Source organism: Pan troglodytes, chromosome 17 (genome assembly GCF_028858775.2).
Source record: "Pan troglodytes isolate AG18354 chromosome 17, NHGRI_mPanTro3-v2.0_pri, whole genome shotgun sequence".
Classification (NCBI taxonomy): domain Eukaryota; kingdom Metazoa; phylum Chordata; class Mammalia; order Primates; family Hominidae; genus Pan; species Pan troglodytes.
Window position 1 is genome coordinate 89408718 of NC_072415.2, and position 18259 is coordinate 89426976.

Below are 18259 nucleotides of genomic sequence, written 5' to 3' on the forward strand. Positions count from 1 at the left end.
TGATTGAAGTAGGAAGTGTGTCATGGTCGCAGTAGGAAATATGTCATGAGGCTGTATCATATCCGTCTGAGATCACAGTAGGAAGTGTGTCATGATCATAGTAGGAAGTGTGTCATGGTCACAGTAGGAAATATGTCATGAGGCTGTATCATATCCGTCTGAGATCACAGTAGGAAGTGTGTCATGATCATAGTAGGAAGTGTGTCATGGTCACAGTAGGAAGTGTGTCATGATCATAGTAGGAAGTATGTCATGATCACAGTAGGAAGTGTGTCATGATCACAGTAGGAAGTGTGTCATGATCGCAGTAGGAAGTGTGTCATGAGACTATCGTATCCGTCTGAGATCGCAGTAGGAAGTGTGCATGATTGCAGTAGGAAGTGTGTCATCGCAGTAGGAAGTATGTCATGATCACAGTAGGAAGTGTGTCATGATCACAGTAGGAAGTGTCATGATCGTAGTAGGAAGTGTGTCAGGAGGCTGTATCATATCTGAGATCGCAGTAGGAAGTGTGTCATGATCGCAGTAGGAAGTGTGTCAGGAGGCTGTATCATATCTGACTGAGATTGCAGTAGGAAATGTATCATGATCGCAGTAGGAAGTGTCATGATCGCAGTAGGAAGTGTGTCATGATCGCAGTAGGAAGTATATCATGATTGCAGTAGGAGGTGTGTCATGATCACAGTAGGAAGTGTGTCATGATCGCAGTAGGAAGTATATCATGATTGCAGTAGGAGGTGTGTCATGATCGCAGTAGGAAGTGTGTCAGGAGGCTGTATCATATCTGACTGAGATCGCAGTAGGAAGTGTGTCATGATCGCAGTAGGAAGTGTATCATGATTGCAGTAGGAAGTGTGTCATGATCACAGTAGGAAGTGTGTCAGGAGGCTGTATCATATCTGACTGAGATTGCAGTAGGAAGTGTATCATGATCGCAGTAGGAAGTGTCATGATCGCAGTAGGAAGTGTGTCATGATCGCAGTAGGAAGTATATCATGATTGCAGTAGGAGGTGTGTCATGATCACAGTAGGAAGTGTGTCATGATCGCAGTAGGAAGTATATCATGATTGCAGTAGGAGGTGTGTCATGATCGCAGTAGGAAGTGTGTCAGGAGGCTGTATCATATCTGACTGAGATCGCAGTAGGAAGTGTGTCATGATCGCAGTAGGAAGTGTATCATGATTGCAGTAGGAAGTGTGTCATGATCACAGTAGGAAGTGTGTCATGAGGCTGTATCATATCCATCTGAGATCGCAGTAGGAAGTGTGTCATGATCGCAGTAGGAAGTATATCATGATTGCAGTAGGAAGTATATCATGATTGCAGTAGGAAGTATATCATGATTGCAGTAGGAAGTGTGTCATGATCACAGTAGGAAGTGTGTCATGATTGTAGTAGGAAGTATGTCATGATCACAGTGGGAAGTGTGTCATGATCGCAGTAGGAAGTGTGTCATGAGACTATCATATCCGTCTGAGATCGCAGTAGGAAGTGTGCATGATTGCAGTAGGAAGTATGTCATTGCAGTAGGAAGTATGTCATGATCACAGTAGGAAGTGTGTCATGATCACAGTAGGAAGTGTCATGATCGTAGTAGGAAGTGTGTCAGGAGGCTGTATCATATCTGAGATCGCAGTAGGAAGTGTCATGATCGCAGTAGGAAGTATATCATGATTGCAGTAGGAGGTGTGTCATGATCGCAGTAGGAAGTGTGTCAGGAGGCTGTATCATATCTGACTGAGATCGCAGTAGGAAGTGTGTCATGATCGCAGTAGGAAGTGTGTCATGATCGCAGTAGGAAGTGTATCATGATTGCAGTAGGAAGTGTGTCATGATCGCAGTAGGAAGTGTCATGATCGTAGTAGGAAGTGTGTCAGGAGGCTGTATCATATCCATCTGAGATCGCAGTAGGAAGTGTGTCATGATCGCAGTAGGAAGTGTGTCATGATCGCAGTAGGAAGTGTATCATGATCGCAGTAGGAAGTGTATCATGATTGCAGTAGGAAGTGTGTCATGATCGCAGTAGGAAGTGTGTCATGAGGCTGTATCATATCCATCTGAGATCGCAGTAGGAAGTGTGCATGATTGCAGTAGAAAGTATGTCATGATCGCAGTAGGAAGTGCGTCGTGAGGCTGTATCTGGTTTCAGAGTAATTGTTCATGTAGAAATTCAAAATTACAAGAGAACAATTCTGACTCAGAAAGTTTAGATTACTAAACTTAATTGTATTGTACAGCCAAAAAGTTGAATAAAGAAGTGTGATTAATGAGAAGCAGATGAGCTGGGTGTGGTGCTTTGTGCCTGGGATCCCAGCTACTCAGGAGGCTGAGGCGGGAGGCTCAATCGAGCCCCAGAGTTCATGGCAAGACCCGTCTGTAAATCGACACATGAGTGAGCGAGCATATGACCCCTGCATTTCACTGTAACTTTTTAGTGAACTTCACCTCAGTCTACTTCCTACTTTATATGTGCTAGATTATTAGTATATTAAAGTAGTGAATATCCCTTGCATTAAAATTTGGATCTTTACATCAATTATTTGCTAAGTTATATGACTTTCTCGAGTTTTGCTCTTTATTCTTTACATTATGTAAAGTCTGACTTCAGATGTTCCTCTGAAACTCGAAGGTGATTTTCAGCGGGACCTCACTGCGTTTCCTGAATCCCACTCCGGTTGCCGCAGTGCTAGTTCTTCTTCAACTTTGTCATGATGATGTGTCATACTCTTAGGTCCCGTAAATGAATATAAGTCTGTAAAATAAATAAAAAGCACAAATCTTAGACACTGAGAAGAGCCACAGGCGGAGCGTGCTTAAGCAGATAATCAGTACACTGTAGAAGTTTTTTTTCTGCTTCCTGTTTCCAAAAATGCATATTTCAATATGATACATAAGAAATCTGAGAAATTCAGCTAATGAGAATATTACTGGAAGTTCTTTGCTGTTATATATATCAAATATCCTGTTATGTATTAAATATCCTGATATTTTACTCTATCGTCTAGGAATATATATACACATAAGATGTGCACGGGTATGCAATTTTTAAATGTAAAAGTGCTACTATTTGACATGTTTTATTTGACATAAACAACTTTTGGTTTGACTATGGGCCATTTACCCATTGAACCTCCGTTTCCAACTAAAAAACTAGCAAACCGCAGTGAAGGTCTTCATGAGCCTCCCAGCCTGGCAAACCCTGACTGTGTGCCGCCTTGGCAGTCCTGTGTGCTTGCTTTGTGTGGAATCCTTTGTGGTAGGCACCTTTGACACTCACAGCTATCCTTATTAGACTTAGCCTCTGAGTGCCGGGCCCAGGTGTTACGTGCCTCCATATCTCAGCTGCTGTATCTACACATCACTGTGCTCTCGCTTGTTCCACCTTAGCAAGTTCACATACTGTTTAATTGTGGTTGGATGTGTGTAGCGTGACCTCGTTGAAGTCTGTGTTGCCGACACACCATTTAATTGTGGTTGGATGTGTGTAGCGTGACCTCGTTGAAGTCTGCGTTGCCGACACACCATTTAGTTGTGGTTGGATGTGTGTAGCGTGACCTCGTCGAAGTCTGTGTTGCCGACACACCATTTAGTTGTGGTTGGATGTGTGTAGCGTGACCTCGTCGAAGTCTGTGTTGCCGACACACCATTTAGTTGTGGTTGGATGTGTGTAGCCTGACCTCGTCGAAGCCTGCGTTGCCAACACACCATTTAGTTGTGGTTGGATGTGTGTAGCGTGACCTCATCGAAGTCTGTGTTGTCGACACACCATTTAGTTGTGGTTGGATGTGTGTAGCGTGACCTCGTTGAAGCCTGTGTTGCCGACACACCATTTAGTTGTGGTTGGATGTGTGTAGCGTGACCTGTTGAAGCCTGCGTTGCCGACACACCATTTAGTTGTGGTTGGATGTGTGTAGCGTGACCTGTTGAAGCCTGCGTTGCCGACACACCATTTAGTTGTGGTTGGATGTGTGTAGCGTGACCTTGTTGAAGTTTGCGTTGCCGATTCTTGTGCAGCCATCACCACCACCCCCTCCAGAACTGTTCCATCTTCCTAAACGGAAACTGTCCATCTCCCCATTCCCCTTCCCCTAAACCCTGGCACCCACCATCTAGTTCTTTCTCTGTGGATTGGATGGCTCTAGGGACCTCATGGAAATGGGATCATACAGTATTTGTCCTTTTGTGACTGGCTTCTTTCACTCAGCGTAATGTCCTCAAGGTTGAACCACAATGCAGCCTGTATCAGAATTTCCATCCTTTTTAAGGCTGAATAATACTCCATTGTATGTATGGAACACATTTTGCTCATTCATTTATCTATTGACGGGCACCTGGGTTGCTTCCACCTTTTGGCTGTTGTGAATTATGTGAGACATCAGAGATGAACGTGTCCTTGTCTTGTTGAAATTCACCAGTTTAAATTGTTCCCTAGATATGGATGCTAACAGGCGATAAACTCGAGACAGCTACCTGCATTGCCAAAAGTTCACATCTGGTGTCTAGAACACAAGATATTCATATTTTCAGACAGGTAAGTATGTATCTTAATCACTTTGAATTTTTAAACATTTGTCTCACACAAACGAAGCCTATTGTTTTTGTCAGAATATATATTTATTAATCACTAAATATCTTTTTAAAAAGAACTACTGTAATTTTTTAAATTTATAACAGCACACCAGCATGGCACATGTATACGTATGTAACTAACCTGCACATTGTGCACATGTACCCTAAAACTTCAAGTATAATAATAAAAAATAAATAAATAAATAAATAAAAAGCATGCTAAAATAGATATTTTTAGCCACATACATTAATCATGATCAAAGCTGCTTTTTGACGGAATGAACAAGCTCTAAGTTCAGAAGTATTTTTTGCTTATACTATTAGTATTATTTGCTATTTTAAAAGAGGCATACTGCAATTATTTTCAATTTGTAAAAATATATATTGATTTTAAAAATTACATTTTTCTACAAGTTATACGTGTTACATGTTGTCCAGAAGCTGCTGTTGTGAAACAAGCTATAAATACAAAATAGGAATGTGTTTTTAATCACTGCCATTTTCAGAGCAAGTGCTGCCTTAACTAGTTCAAAGAAAATTAATAAAAATGATCTAAGTTTATGTGTTTACTGTATGTATTAGTTATGACTAAATTTAATTCAAACAAAAAATAAGAATTTCTTGGTCTTGATTTATGGTGAGTGAACAGACATTCTGTGTCTGCGTCTGTTCTAAATGAATCGCTTGCACCTACAGAAGGAGTTATTTGAATATAATTTATATGTAAATGTAGTTTGTTTTGAAGCATCAGAATCACAAATTAGGCCCTGAAGACTACTATTTGCAATTAAATTATTAATGCTTCTGATAAAACTTCAGATCAATTTTTGTTGACTTTTCAGTGTTATAGCACCACAAATTAAATTTTTCACAATAAAACCTACCTATTTAAAGATGAGTCTGAGATTGTTAATTTGAACCACATGAAGCTTTTAATTTATTTCAGTCCTATTAATAGGACTATTAATATATCATTTCTTTTATGCTCCATAAAACCTCCACAGAAGGAATATGAAAAACCACTTACATTGGTTTCTGAAATATTTTTGTTCTAAAACAAATGATATTTCAAGATTATGACTTACTTTTACTCTTTTAGGTTTTTTTAAAAATCCCTCAGACACTGGGTAAAAACTAAACTAATGGAGTAAGTTGAAACCCATGGCAGAGACAACACAAGCAATTAAGTATTTTGCATTATTTGACCTATTATGAAGAGATGTATTTACATAACACCTTGATTTGAGAGCGTCCTGTCTCTTACCTGATGTGTGGCGATGATGTGTGGCGATGATGTGTGGCGATGATGTGTGGCGATGAAGAGCCCGGCCTCCCTGGGCTCTGGTGCTCTGTTGGGTGCAAGCCTCGTTCTGCAGAGCCGTGTCCGTAACGCTGCGAGTCAGTGACTCTCAGCAGCGCTGCTCCCCACACCAGCCTACCCTGGCCTGTTGCTCTGTTAAATAATCACCTCGTGGAAATTACAAGAAAATTCTTAATCATTATCGTTGTATGTTAAGGGAGTGTATGTATAAAAGGCAATTACCCTCCCAAACTATCCAGAAGGTAATTATTAACTCATAGGCACCCTTTACACAAATTTCATCAGAGTGGTGATTCCACTGCATTCCTCACTATACGTTTCCTGCTTGCATTTGCCACAAATTTGAAAATGATTTGCGTTAACTGAGTGGATAGACACACCCAGCACTGCCGGAGGAATTGGAAAGGACCTTCTTCCGGGTCCAAATACTAAAGCTCCTTTGGTTTTAGATAATAACCCCAGAACATTCCACTGTGACTCTGCAAATAATGCCCTGTTTCTCTGTGCCTCTAACTTAGACAAAATTTTAATTTGGGATTCTTTTTCTCCCTTAATGGAGGTAACCAGTCGGGGAGAGGCACATTTGGAGCTGAATGCATTTCGAAGGAAGCATGATTGTGCACTAGTCATATCTGGGGACTCTCTGGAGGTAAGGCTGGACCCTGAGTGAGTACATGTCTGTCTGTCTATCTGTCTGTGTCTCTGAGGCAAGGCTGGTCCCTGGCTGAGTGTCTGTTTGTCTCTCAGGCAAGGCTGGACCCTGAGTGAGTACATGTCTGTCTGTCTGTCTGTCTGTCTGTGTCTCTGAGGCAAGGCTGGACCCTGGCCCAGTGTGTGTCTGTCTGTCCATTCCAGTGCATCAAGGGCTTCTTGAGTCAAGTGCTTTTGCCCATTCATGCTGTTTTTAGGCAGTTTTCCATTTCGTAGCAGCGGTATCTGCCGCTCTGGAAAGCAGCCCCAGCCTGAGGAGATGTCAGAGCTGGATCACAGCGATTGTTACTCCTTGACACATTGAGAGCCTGAAAGCTGGGCTGGGTCGCGGTGATTGTTACTCCTCTGTTAGACAATGAGAGCCTGCAAGTGCTGCAGGAGACCTGGAGGAGGAGCGACAAGAGCCTGTCCAGCGCCTTGGTTCTGGCTGTCTGTCCTCTCCATGTTGCATCCGCTGGAGCAGGAATGTCCAAAGTAGCTTCATGCCTCGTTTTCTTCGCACGGTGGCCCCCGGCTGAGGGAACTGTGGCACCGGGGCTGGTGGGAGCCTCCCCCTGCACAGCTTTTGCACAGGCTCCTGGGCTTAATCGTCCTGGACCTCTGTTGTTGCTAGTGTCCCCAGAGCAAGCACTCCAAGAAATCTGGCAGAAGCTGCCCCAGAACGTCACCGGGTCACATGATGTTTTTCAAGAAAGTCACTAAGGCAGCCTGGATTCCAGGGGAGGGGGATCAGACCAGAAGGTCATGTCGTAGCTCAAATCATGGAGGTTTCTCTCTGGTACTTCAAGTGGAAGAACTTCCCTAGGCAGGAGAAGGATGGTTCCATGTTACATAGAATTTCTTCCCATGATTTTTTATTTTCCCCTGTCCGTGAGTCCTGTGAAATGATTCACAGAATACTGAAAAGATTGAGAACTGTGGCATCTGTTGGCTTTGCTCCCATGGTTTTGCACTTTCTACATTACACAAATCTGGGACACTGTTGTCGACCATAAGGCAAAATAACACAGGCTTTGTTTTCCAGGTTTGTCTAAAGTACTACGAGCATGAATTTGTGGAGCTGGCCTGCCAGTGCCCTGCCGTGGTTTGCTGCCGCTGCTCGCCCACCCAGAAGGCCCGCATTGTGACACTGCTGCAGCAGCACACAGGGAGACGCACCTGCGCCATCGGTGAGAGCCGCCCACCCTGCTCACAGGGAGGTCTCCAGAGAAACCCGTAGGCTGACATTGATGGGCAAAGTTTGTTCCATCTCTAAAACTAGATTGATTTCATCTCCATTCATGGAAGTTTCTGGAATAGCTTCTGATGGTAAAAATGAAAAACGTGATGATGGATAAGGTTTTATTTCATCTCACTTTTCTTGCTTCGCAGGTGATGGAGGAAATGATGTCAGCATGATTCAGGCAGCAGACTGTGGGATTGGGATTGAGGGAAAGGTAGGTTCGCCCTTTTATCAACACATTAGCACACAGTCAGCACACATCAACACGACTCAGCACATGCTGGGCCATTGTACACTCAGCACCTACTTGGTCAGTGCACGTCAGCATGTGCTTAGCGTACGCTCGGTCAGCAAACACTCAGCACATGCTTGGTCAACACACATCAGCACGTGCTCAGCGCACAGTCAGCACACACTCGGTACACGCTCGGTCGGCGCACGTCAGCACATGCTCAGCGCACAGCACACACCCGGCACACGGTCATCACACGTCAGCTTGTGCCTAGCGCACAGTCAGCACACAGTCAGCGCACGTCAGCACGTGCTCAGTGCAGTCAGCACACACTTGGTACACGCTCAGTTGGCGCACGTCAGCACATGCTCAGCGCACAGCACACACTCGGCACACGGTCATCACACGTCAGCTTGTGCCCAGCGCACAGTCAGCACACACTCAGCACACGGTCAGTGCACATCAGCACGTGCTCAGCGCACGGTAAGCACACAGCACACACTCGGTCAGCGCACGTCAGCATGTGCTTAGCGCACAGTCAGCACACACTCGGCACATACTTGCTCAGTGCACATCAGCACGTGCTCAGCACACACTTGGCACACTCGTTTAGCACACTACACATGCTCAGCACACACTCGGTCAGCGCACGTCAGCACATGCTCAGCACACTTGGTACACTTGTTTAGCACTACTATGCTTGGCACACACTTGGTCAGCGCACATCAGCACATGCTCAGCGCACAGCGCACAGTCAGCACACATTTAGCACACTACATGCTTGGCACACAGTCAGCGCACCTCAGCATGTGTTCAGTGCACAGTCAGCACACACTCGGCACACACTCGGTCAGCGCACGTCAGCACATGCTCAGCACACTTGGTACACTTGTTTAGCACTACTATGCTTGGCACACACTCGGTCAGCGCACCTCAGCATGTGTTCAGTGCACAGTCAGCACACACTCGGCACACACTCGGTCAGCGCACGTCAGCACATGCTCAGCACACTTGGTACACTTGTTTAGCACTACTATGCTTGGCACACACTCGGTCAGCGCACCTCAGCATGTGTTCAGTGCACAGTCAGCACACACGGCACATACTTGCTCAGTGCACATCAGCACGTGGTCAGCACACACTTGGCACACTCGTTTAGCACACTACACATGCTCAGCACACACTCGGTCAGCGCACGTCAGCACATGCTCAGCACACTTGGTACACTTGTTTAGCACTACTATGCTTGGCACACACTTGGTCAGCGCACGTCAGCACGTGCTCAGCGCACAGTCAGCATACATTCGGCACACATTTAGCACACTACATGCTTGGCACACACTCGGTCAGCGCACCTCAGCATGTGTTCAGTGCACAGTCAGCACACACTCAGCACACACTTGGTCAGCGCACGTCAGCACGTGCTCAGTGCACAGTCAGCACACACTCGGCACACACTCGGTCAGCGCACGTCAGCACGTGCTCAGCGCACAGTCAGCACACATTCGGCACACATTTAGCACACTACATGCTTGGCACACACTCGGTCAGTGCACCTCAGCATGTGTTCAGTGCACAGTCAGCACACACTCGGCACACACTCGGTCAGTGCACCTCAGCATGTGTTCAGTGCACAGTCAGCACACACTCGGCACACACTTGGTCAGCGCACGTCAGCATGTGTTCAGTGCACAGTCAGCACACATTCGGCACACATTTAGCACACTACATGCTTGGCACACACTCGGTCAGCGCACGTCAGCATGTGTTCAGTTCACAGTCAGCACACATTCGGCACACATTTAGCACACTACATGCTTGGCACACACTCGGTCAGTGCACCTCAGCATGTGTTCAGTGCACAGTCAGCACACACTCGGCACACACTCGGTCAGTGCACCTCAGCATGTGTTCAGTGCACAGTCAGCACACACTCGGCACACACTTGGTCAGCGCACGTCAGCATGTGTTCAGTGCACAGTCAGCACACATTCGGCACACATTTAGCACACTACATGCTTGGCACACACTCGGTCAGCGCACGTCAGCATGTGTTCAGTTCACAGTCAGCACACACTCGGCACACATTTAGCACACTACATGCTTGGCACACACTCGGTCAGTGCACCTCACCATGTGTTCAGTGCACAGTCAGCACACACTCGGCACACACTCGGTCAGCGCACCTCAGCACGTGTTCAGTGCACAGTCAGCACACACTCGGCACACACTCGGTCAACGCACGTCAGCACGTGCTCAGTGCACAGTCAGCACACACTCGGCACACACTCGGTCAGTGCACCTCAGCACGTGTTCAGTGCACAGTCAGCACACACTCGGCACACACTCGGTCAACGCACGTCAGCACGTGCTCAGTGCACAGTCAGCACACACTCGGCACACACTCGGTCAGTGCACCTCAGCACGTGTTCAGTGCACAGTCAGCACACACTCGGCACACACTCGGTCAGTGCACCTCAGCACGTGTTCAGTGCACAGTCAGCACACACTCGGCACACACTCGGTCAGTGCACCTCAGCACGTGTTCGGTGCACAGTCAGCACACACTCGGCACACACTCGGTCAGCGCACGTCAGCACGTGCTCGGTGCACAGTCAGCACACACTCGGCACACGCTCGGTCAGCGCACCTCAGCACGTGTTCAGTGCACAGTCAGCACACACTCGGCCACACTCGGTCAGCGCACCTCAGCACGTGCTCAGTGCACAGTCAGCACACACTCGGCACACACTCGGTCAGTGCACCTCAGCATGTGTTCAGTGCACAGTCAGCACACACTCGGCACACACTCGGTCAGCGCACGTCAGCACGTGCTCAGTGCATGCCTGGTCATTTTACACTCAGCACATACTCACGGCATGCTTGGTCGGCACAGTCAGCACATGCTTGGTGAATGCGCACTTGGTCAACACGTGTGGTCAGCACACAGTCAGCACAGCCTGAAGAGCCTGGTGTGTCCCGGGCACTGAACTGTACATTTGAATAAAGGAGGAATTGGTCGGAGTCCCCCGCTTTGACCTCACATTTCATAATGTCAATCCTGCCACGTGCATTACAGCCCAGCCCTCGGCGACTTGCTGTTGGCGGAGTGGCGTACAGGGAGGTGTCACTCTTAGTCACCTGCCCTAGGGCTCAGCTCAGATGTTAGCAGATCCCTCGGCGAGCCTTTCCGTGGCCTCCCTCCTGTTTTCCACGCACCATTCTCTGTGTGGTTGCCTGTGTCTCCTGGCTGACTGAGCTGTGGTTTGAGGTTCATCTTCCGTGCCAGCTTTATCTGTGTTACTCTCTCCTTCTCCACAGTCACTTAAATATTAATACAGACACACCCAGAAAGACCTGGAAAATTCACCTAGCTCAAGCAAGCGTGGCTTTTTCCTTGGCTACTTCATTTTGTAATGCCTTACAACAGCGTTGTGAAAGAGGGGATAGATTGTTTCTTCAAATATGAAAAAACAGAGAATTGTCTTGAAGCAGCCCAAGATTATAGGGGTGTCCTCCCACAGGGCTGGCCCATGTCAGATCATAGGGGTGTCTTCCGACAGGGCGGGCCCACACTTAGATCACAAGGGAGTCCTTCAACAGGGCTGGCCCGGACTCTGCAGCTCTGCTGACTCCTGTGACACCTATGGTCTGTCGGAGCCGAGCTCTCCTGAAGCACTTGTGAGAGCCTGGGCTGGTGCTGGGGGCTCTTCCTGCCCCCGTGCCTGAGACCATAGGACCTGTCCCCATCGACGGAGCTGAAGCTTTACAAGTTCTGCAGAAAGAATTTCGGTCTTTGTAACATTTAGGCTGAGTTCTAAAACTCACTTTTGGAGTCTGATTTCCAGCGTCCGCCGTGTTCGAAAAGGCCCCATGTGCTTTTCTTTCAGGAGGGTAAACAGGCCTCGCTGGCGGCCGACTTCTCCATCACGCAGTTCCGGCACATAGGCAGGCTGCTCATGGTGCACGGGCGGAACAGCTACAAGAGGTCGGCGGCACTCGGCCAGTTTGTCATGCACAGGGGCCTTATCATCTCCACCATGCAGGTACTAAGCCTTCTGTGCTGGCACCCATGGAGGGCAGGGTCCAGGAAGGGCAGGGTCCGGGAAGGGCAGGGTCCGGGAAGGGCAGGGTCCGGGAGTGGGGGTGCTGAGTGCTGCCGGAAGTACCTGGGCTGTGCTTAGGAGTTAGCGAGGCCCCTGAGAGGCTTGGGGCCACAGGTGCTCGTGGAACTGACAGTTGTCTTCGTCTGTGGGCTCTCTCTCCAGGCTGTGTTTTCCTCAGTCTTCTACTTCGCATCCGTCCCTTTGTATCAGGGCTTCCTCATGGTGGGGTAAGTTACACTCAGAACCTGCCAGCTCATCCAGGGGAGGACTTCTATTTTGGAAAAAAAAAAACAAAAAACGTATATAGAAGATTCTTGATACAGTCATCATTTAGAATGAATAATACTGATGTAAAAACGACATTTTACTTGGGTGAACTTCAAGACAGCGCCTGCACACTTGTTCCTCCTGGGATTTTCTTATTAGATTTTGTTTTCAAGTGGAAGCCATACTTTGTGTCAGGAACTGTGTTGGATCTGAGATTTTTAAAGGGTCCTGTGGCAGAAGGCGGAGGGGCAGAGTGGCCACTGACAGGCCCTCCCGGCTCTCTGCAGGCTGCCCTCCCCTGGCTGGGGCTTCATCCTGCTGTGCGGCGTGGCCAGCAGCAAAGAGAGAACAGGAAGTGCAGGGACATGGTGTGGCATGCTTCGAAGCAAACACTGTTGGTCTCTCCCGGGCAGGAATGGAATCTCATTTTCAAAGATAGCAGCACCAGGGCTGGGTGCGGTGGCTCACGCCTGTAATCCCAGCACTTTGGGAGGCTGAAGTGGGCGTGGGTGGATCACCTGAGGTCAGGAGTTCAAGACCAGCCTGGCTAACATGGTGAAACCCTGTCTCTACTAAAAATACAAAAAAATTAGCCAGGCGTGGTGGTGTGTGCCTGTAATCCCAGCTACTCAGGAGACTGAGGCACGAGAATCACTTGAACCCGGGACGGGGAGGTTTCAGTGAGCTAAGATCGTGCCATTGCACTCCAGCTTGGGCAACAAAGTCAGAGTCCATCTCAAAAAACAAAGATAACAGCAGCAGTGTCTTAGAAAAGGACACCAAAAGCGCAGCAGGCGTGCGACGTGCATTGAAAGCTGAGCTGATTTTGCTGCTGTATCTGCAAAACAGGAGCTTCCTGTGAAGAGGGAATAGGTGGGAATTTCTCTTTTCCTCCTCCTCTGTGGTTATGACTAGAAATGAAATCAGTGTGACTGTTGGTGTTGGCAGCAAACTAAAAGCAGCCTCTCATCTGCTGCTGACCTCCCTGACCTCTGCAAAGCTCATGCCCACCTTAACCAGGTTCCACTCCACAAAGAGTCTCAGAAAATACTTGAATAGTAACAGCCACTGGCCTCGATGCTCTCGGCGTTGAACGTGCTTTCATCCTCACCTTGTCCCCACTTCATGTGTGAGAAAAGTGAGAGACCCAGAGAGCTCAGGAACTCACCCGTGGGAGGCCCAGCTCAGACCTGAGTTGTCAGGGGCTGGCGCCGGGTGCTGCTCCTCACCGTCACGCAGCCACTGAGCTTACCCCAGGTCCACAGAGAAACAGAGTCCTTTCTCCCTGCATAGCTGTTTCTAGTCCGCAGTCTAAACACCGTTTCACTCGACAGCTCCCTGAATCCCAGGAGTTCCTCACAATTTTAGCAAAATACAGGGAAATATCAGTCTGTGCGTGTGTTAGGTTTTTGTTAAACATGTGAGGTCCTCTTAAGTCACCTTTTTCCTGAGTTAGAATCACTGAGAGGCGCCCCCGTCATCCTGAGCCGTCCAAGGAGCATGCACAGAGCGGCACTTGGGTCTCTGCCTTCCCTCCGTCTCCAGTCTTCAGGTCCTCTCTGTCCTCTGGCCTCCACACATGATGTCCCCTTGGTCTAGACCACTGCCAGATGTCCCCATTGTCCTTGCTTCCCTGGGAGGCCCCGCACCCCCCCCGCCACCATGCACCTTCACACCCCCAGGCTGCGCAGTTGTATTACCAGTTAGCGTCCTATTCTCCTGCGTGCTCTACAAGGACGAGGCACAAGGTATATCGGGTCCTCGTACCTGCCGTGAGTTTGTCAGCGTGAACTTCAGTGCATGCGAATTTCAGAGGAGGGCCAGACTCTGGCGGATTCTAGGCCCCCCACCCCAAGCCTCAGGACAGCTGAGCTGTGGGGCTCACAGCTACCAAGACTCCTGGGGCACCTGCCTCGGACTCCACGTCCTTCGCCTGCACATGTTAGCACTGTTCCTCCCAAGATAGCAGCAGCCTGTCCTGTGGTCTTAAAAATCACTTTGAATAAAGTAGGTAAGAGCCTAGGGAAACCTTCGCAGGTGTCTTCAGGCTTCTCTCACCCCTAGCCCTTCATCTTGGCACAAGTGCCTCTGTTTTAGGCCCCTGCCTGCCATAATCACTCAGGGAATAACCCCCATGATCGTAAGCATTGCAGACTCTCTTTTTGTGGCCCACAAGGAAAGCGCCGTCATCGGCCCTGGGCTCTCCTGGCCACTGAGGCTCCCTCAGCCCCAGTATGAGGTAGCACAGGACAGCACTGTGCGTCCATGGTGTCAACTTGAACCTTATTTCATGTCTCTACATGACCAAAGAATGTCCCAGCAACCTACCAACCATCATAGCCCATACAGTTGATGGAAATGGTGGTAGGATTTGTGCTAATATTCTCAGCTTTCCGTGAATTCCAGTACTGTTTCCTATAGTACTTCAAACAAAGGTGAAAAATCCTAAAGGTACAATAAGTGCTAACTCTTTTTAAAAAAGTTTTCCCATTGCCTACATATTTACAGTAATTATTACATTAGTTGCTTTTTTTTTTTTTTTTTTGAGACAGAGTCTTGCTGTGTCACCCAGGCTGGAGTGCAGTGGTGTCATCTCAGCTCGCTGCAACCTCTGCCTCCTGGGTTCAAGTGATTCTCCTCCCTCAGCCTCCCAAGTAGCTGGGATTGCAGGCATGTGCTACCACGCCCAGCTAATTTTTGTATATTTTTAGTAGAGACGGGGTTTTGCCATGTTGACCAGGGTGGTCTCGAACTCCTGACCTCAAATGATCCACCTGCCTCAGCCTCCCAAAGTGTTGGGATTACAGGCATGAGCCCCTTCGTCCAGCCTAGTTACTTTTAAATAGTACAGAATTGGCACAGTAATACTGATTGCATCTTGAGTTTGAACAGTGTGTTTCTTCCTTGGAAGTCATAGAAAAGCATAACCCTTCTCACCTTCTTTCATATTTTAAAAATCATGGATTTGAAACATGAAAAGGAAAATGTGGGGGACCATGGAGATTATTCTTTAAAGAACTACTGCTTGGGTTAGTGAGGCCTGTGCCTGCCTCACAGCCCGAGTGCTCTGCAGCGTCCCCAGCTCCTCTTCCTACAGCTCTTCTTTATAATGGGCTTCATGTAAAGTAACTCTGAGTGTCCGTCACAAAAGAAACATCTGTGACTTTCTTAAGCACTCATACTCTGAATTGGGTTAGGTGGGAGCTTTGGAGGGGCGATGCCTTTAGTTAAGCTTCTTTGAAAATAAATAATGAGTTTGCCTTCACCTAGGAAATAAATACCAAGAATTGAACAAAAACCAACATGATGTTTTTACAAAATAACATCTAACTAGGACAAAATCATGTCTATGATAAACTGGCTCTAGAACCTAGAGGACAGTTGATAGAATTTAATTCCACAAATATGGTTTTCATCTGCATTCATTTCATCAGCTCTGGAGGGAACTGTTGGCCCAGGTGACTTTCCTGAAGCAAGAGGCCCCAGGAGCAGGAAGGACTAGGCATACTCACTGCACAGCAGGGAAACCCAGGGAGGGACCAGGGACCATGGGGGCCGCAAAGGTGGTGATGGGGAAGCCTAGGGGGATGGGGGATGGGGCAGCAGGAGGGGCTGGAAGAGACAGGACAGCCTGGGGAGGCTCCTGTGACCCCCAAGCCTACCCTGCCCTTGCCCCCCAAGCAGGCCTGGGGAATGCCATGCCCTCCCCCAGAAAGAGAGCTCCTAGGCCAAGTCCTCATGGGGAACCTCTGTAGGGTGCAGCATTGTGCACTTTGGCAAGTTGGAGGCTCTGAGAGAGACTTCTGATCTCATGAGCCCACAACTCATGTTCCACGAAAATGCTTTGGGAAAAGCTAGTCTGAACTGGCCAGAGGTGTCTGTCTCCCCAGAGATTCTGGCAGCTGCCGGTGAGGACCTCACACACAGCGCCACGTCATAGCAGCCATTCCTGGGTGTGGGTCTTCTTTTACCCTTGCTAGTGACTCAGATGGATAGCCTGTGAGTGCTCTCGTTAAAGTCAGATTGAACCTTAATTGAGCACCAGGAAGGTGCATGACATTCCGAGAGAGAGCTCTGGGCAGAAGGAGCACAGGCAGGTCCATTGGGGAGCCGTGTCCAGACCTGCAGGAACGGGAGGCTCTGTGGGTTTATCAGAGAGGGTCTTGAGAACTTCTGCTTCCAGCCGTGATAAACAGATTTATCTTCCAAGCCTAATCAAATGCAAAACACAAGAAAACACATGAAACAAATGTTTTCAGACATTGGATAAGAAGCTGGGGACAGGGATGCCTCAGAGAAGAGAAACAACTCTCCCACGTCTAGAACGAACAGCCAGACGGCCTCAAAACCTCTGTTTCAACAGCCAGATGGCCTCGAAACCTCTGTGTTTCAACAGCCAGAGGGCCTCGAAACCTCTGTGTTTCAAGAGTCCTTGTACCTGCTGTGAAGTTTGTCAGAGTAAACTTCAGTGTGTGCAAATCTCAGAGGAGGGCCAGGCTCTGGTGGGTTCTAGGGCCCCCCAACCTGTGCCCAGATTGGCACAGACTTCCTAAGCATGAACATCGTGATGCATGGAGAATAAACTGACATGATGGACTTCATAAAAATTAAGTTTTTGCTCTTCTAAACATAGTACTAATCAAGTAAAAAGGCAGACAAGAATAAAATACTTTCAGTACATATCTTCAACTCAACGATCAGACAAACAACTCAGTTTTGTTTTTAAGATGAAAGATTTGAACATTCATCACAAAAGAAGACATAAGAATGGTCAGTAAGCACAAGAAAATGTATTTAACATCATTAGTTACCAGGAAAGATAAATTTAAGCCACAGAGAGAGTTAAGGCTCTGCTACCACGGAGGCCAGGCCGAAAGGCCGAGTGGCGTTTTGGCAGGCGGGCAGCAGGGTGGCACTGCTGGCGAGAGTGCAGTTGGTCCAGCCACTCCAGAAAGCAGGCTGGCAGTTTTTATGAAATTAAAAATTTGCTGCCCCATGCCCCAGCAACCTCCCTCCTCAGTGTTCACCCAGGAAAAAGGAAAACACTCATGCTTCCATGCAAACCGACACAGGGACTCTCACCGCTTCAGCTGTGATCTCCACAGACTGGGAGCTTCCACGCAAACCGACACAGGGACTCTCACCGCTTCAGCTGTGATCTCCACAGACTGGGAGCTTCCACGCAAACCGACACAGGGACTCTCACCGCTTCAGCTGTGATCTCCACAGACTGGGAGCTTCCACGCAAACCGACACAGGGACTCTCACCGCTTCAGCTGTGATCTCCACAGACTGGGAGCTTCCACGCAAACCGACACAGGGACTCTCACCGCTTCAGCTGTGATCTCCACAGACTGGGAGCTTCCACGCAAACCGACACAGGGACTCTCACCGCTTCAGCTGTGATCTCCACAGACTGGGAGCTTCCACGCAAACCGACACAGGGACTCTCACCGCTTCAGCTGTGATCTCCACAGACTGGGAGCTTCCACGCAAACCGACACAGGGACTCTCACCGCTTCAGCTGTGATCTCCACAGACTGGGAGCTTCCACGCAGACCAGCAGCAGGACTCTCGCCGCTTCAGCTGTGATCTCCACAGACTGGGAGCTTCCACGCAGACCAGCAGCAGGACTCTCACCGCTTCAGCTGTGATCACCACAGATTGGGAAAACACCAACGGCCATCCACCAGGGGGTGGAAGAGCTGCACTGTGTCCATAGTGTGAGACGCTGGCCTGCAGCACAGAGAAAGCAGAGGACACGCTCGGCAAGGTGGGCGAGCCCTGACACCGCTGGCCCGGAGAGACCCACTCGCAGAGAGCGGAGAGC

The 18259-nt window shown here is 48.5% G+C and overlaps 2 protein-coding genes across 25 annotated transcripts in view; both read left to right on the plus strand.

Annotated features, from left to right (window-relative positions):
* ATP9B (ATPase phospholipid transporting 9B (putative)) overlaps positions 1 to 18259 on the plus strand; it is a 318298-nt gene that overhangs the window by 270528 nt on the left and 29511 nt on the right. For 16 of the 24 annotated variants that reach the window (XM_016933938.4, XM_016933943.4, XM_063796103.1 and 13 more), the window contains 6 exons: positions 4434 to 4532; positions 6451 to 6540; positions 7627 to 7771; positions 7974 to 8038; positions 11947 to 12102; positions 12325 to 12389. In XM_016933938.4, coding sequence (XP_016789427.2) covers positions 4434 to 4532; positions 6451 to 6540; positions 7627 to 7771; positions 7974 to 8038; positions 11947 to 12102; positions 12325 to 12389 — 620 coding nt within the window. The remainder of the gene's footprint in view (positions 1 to 4433; positions 4533 to 6450; positions 6541 to 7626; positions 7772 to 7973; positions 8039 to 11946; positions 12103 to 12324; positions 12390 to 18259) is intronic. The other 8 variants (XR_010152083.1, XR_010152079.1, XR_010152080.1 and 5 more) reach the window with 1 other exon arrangement.
* LOC104003208 (filaggrin-2) lies at positions 8063 to 10222 on the plus strand. Its single transcript, XM_063796110.1, is given in 5 exon segments — positions 8063 to 8272; positions 8422 to 8605; positions 8608 to 8707; positions 9249 to 9400; positions 9402 to 10222. Coding segments are annotated over 5 exon segments (1305 nt in total). The 5' UTR covers positions 8063 to 8150; the 3' UTR covers positions 10149 to 10222.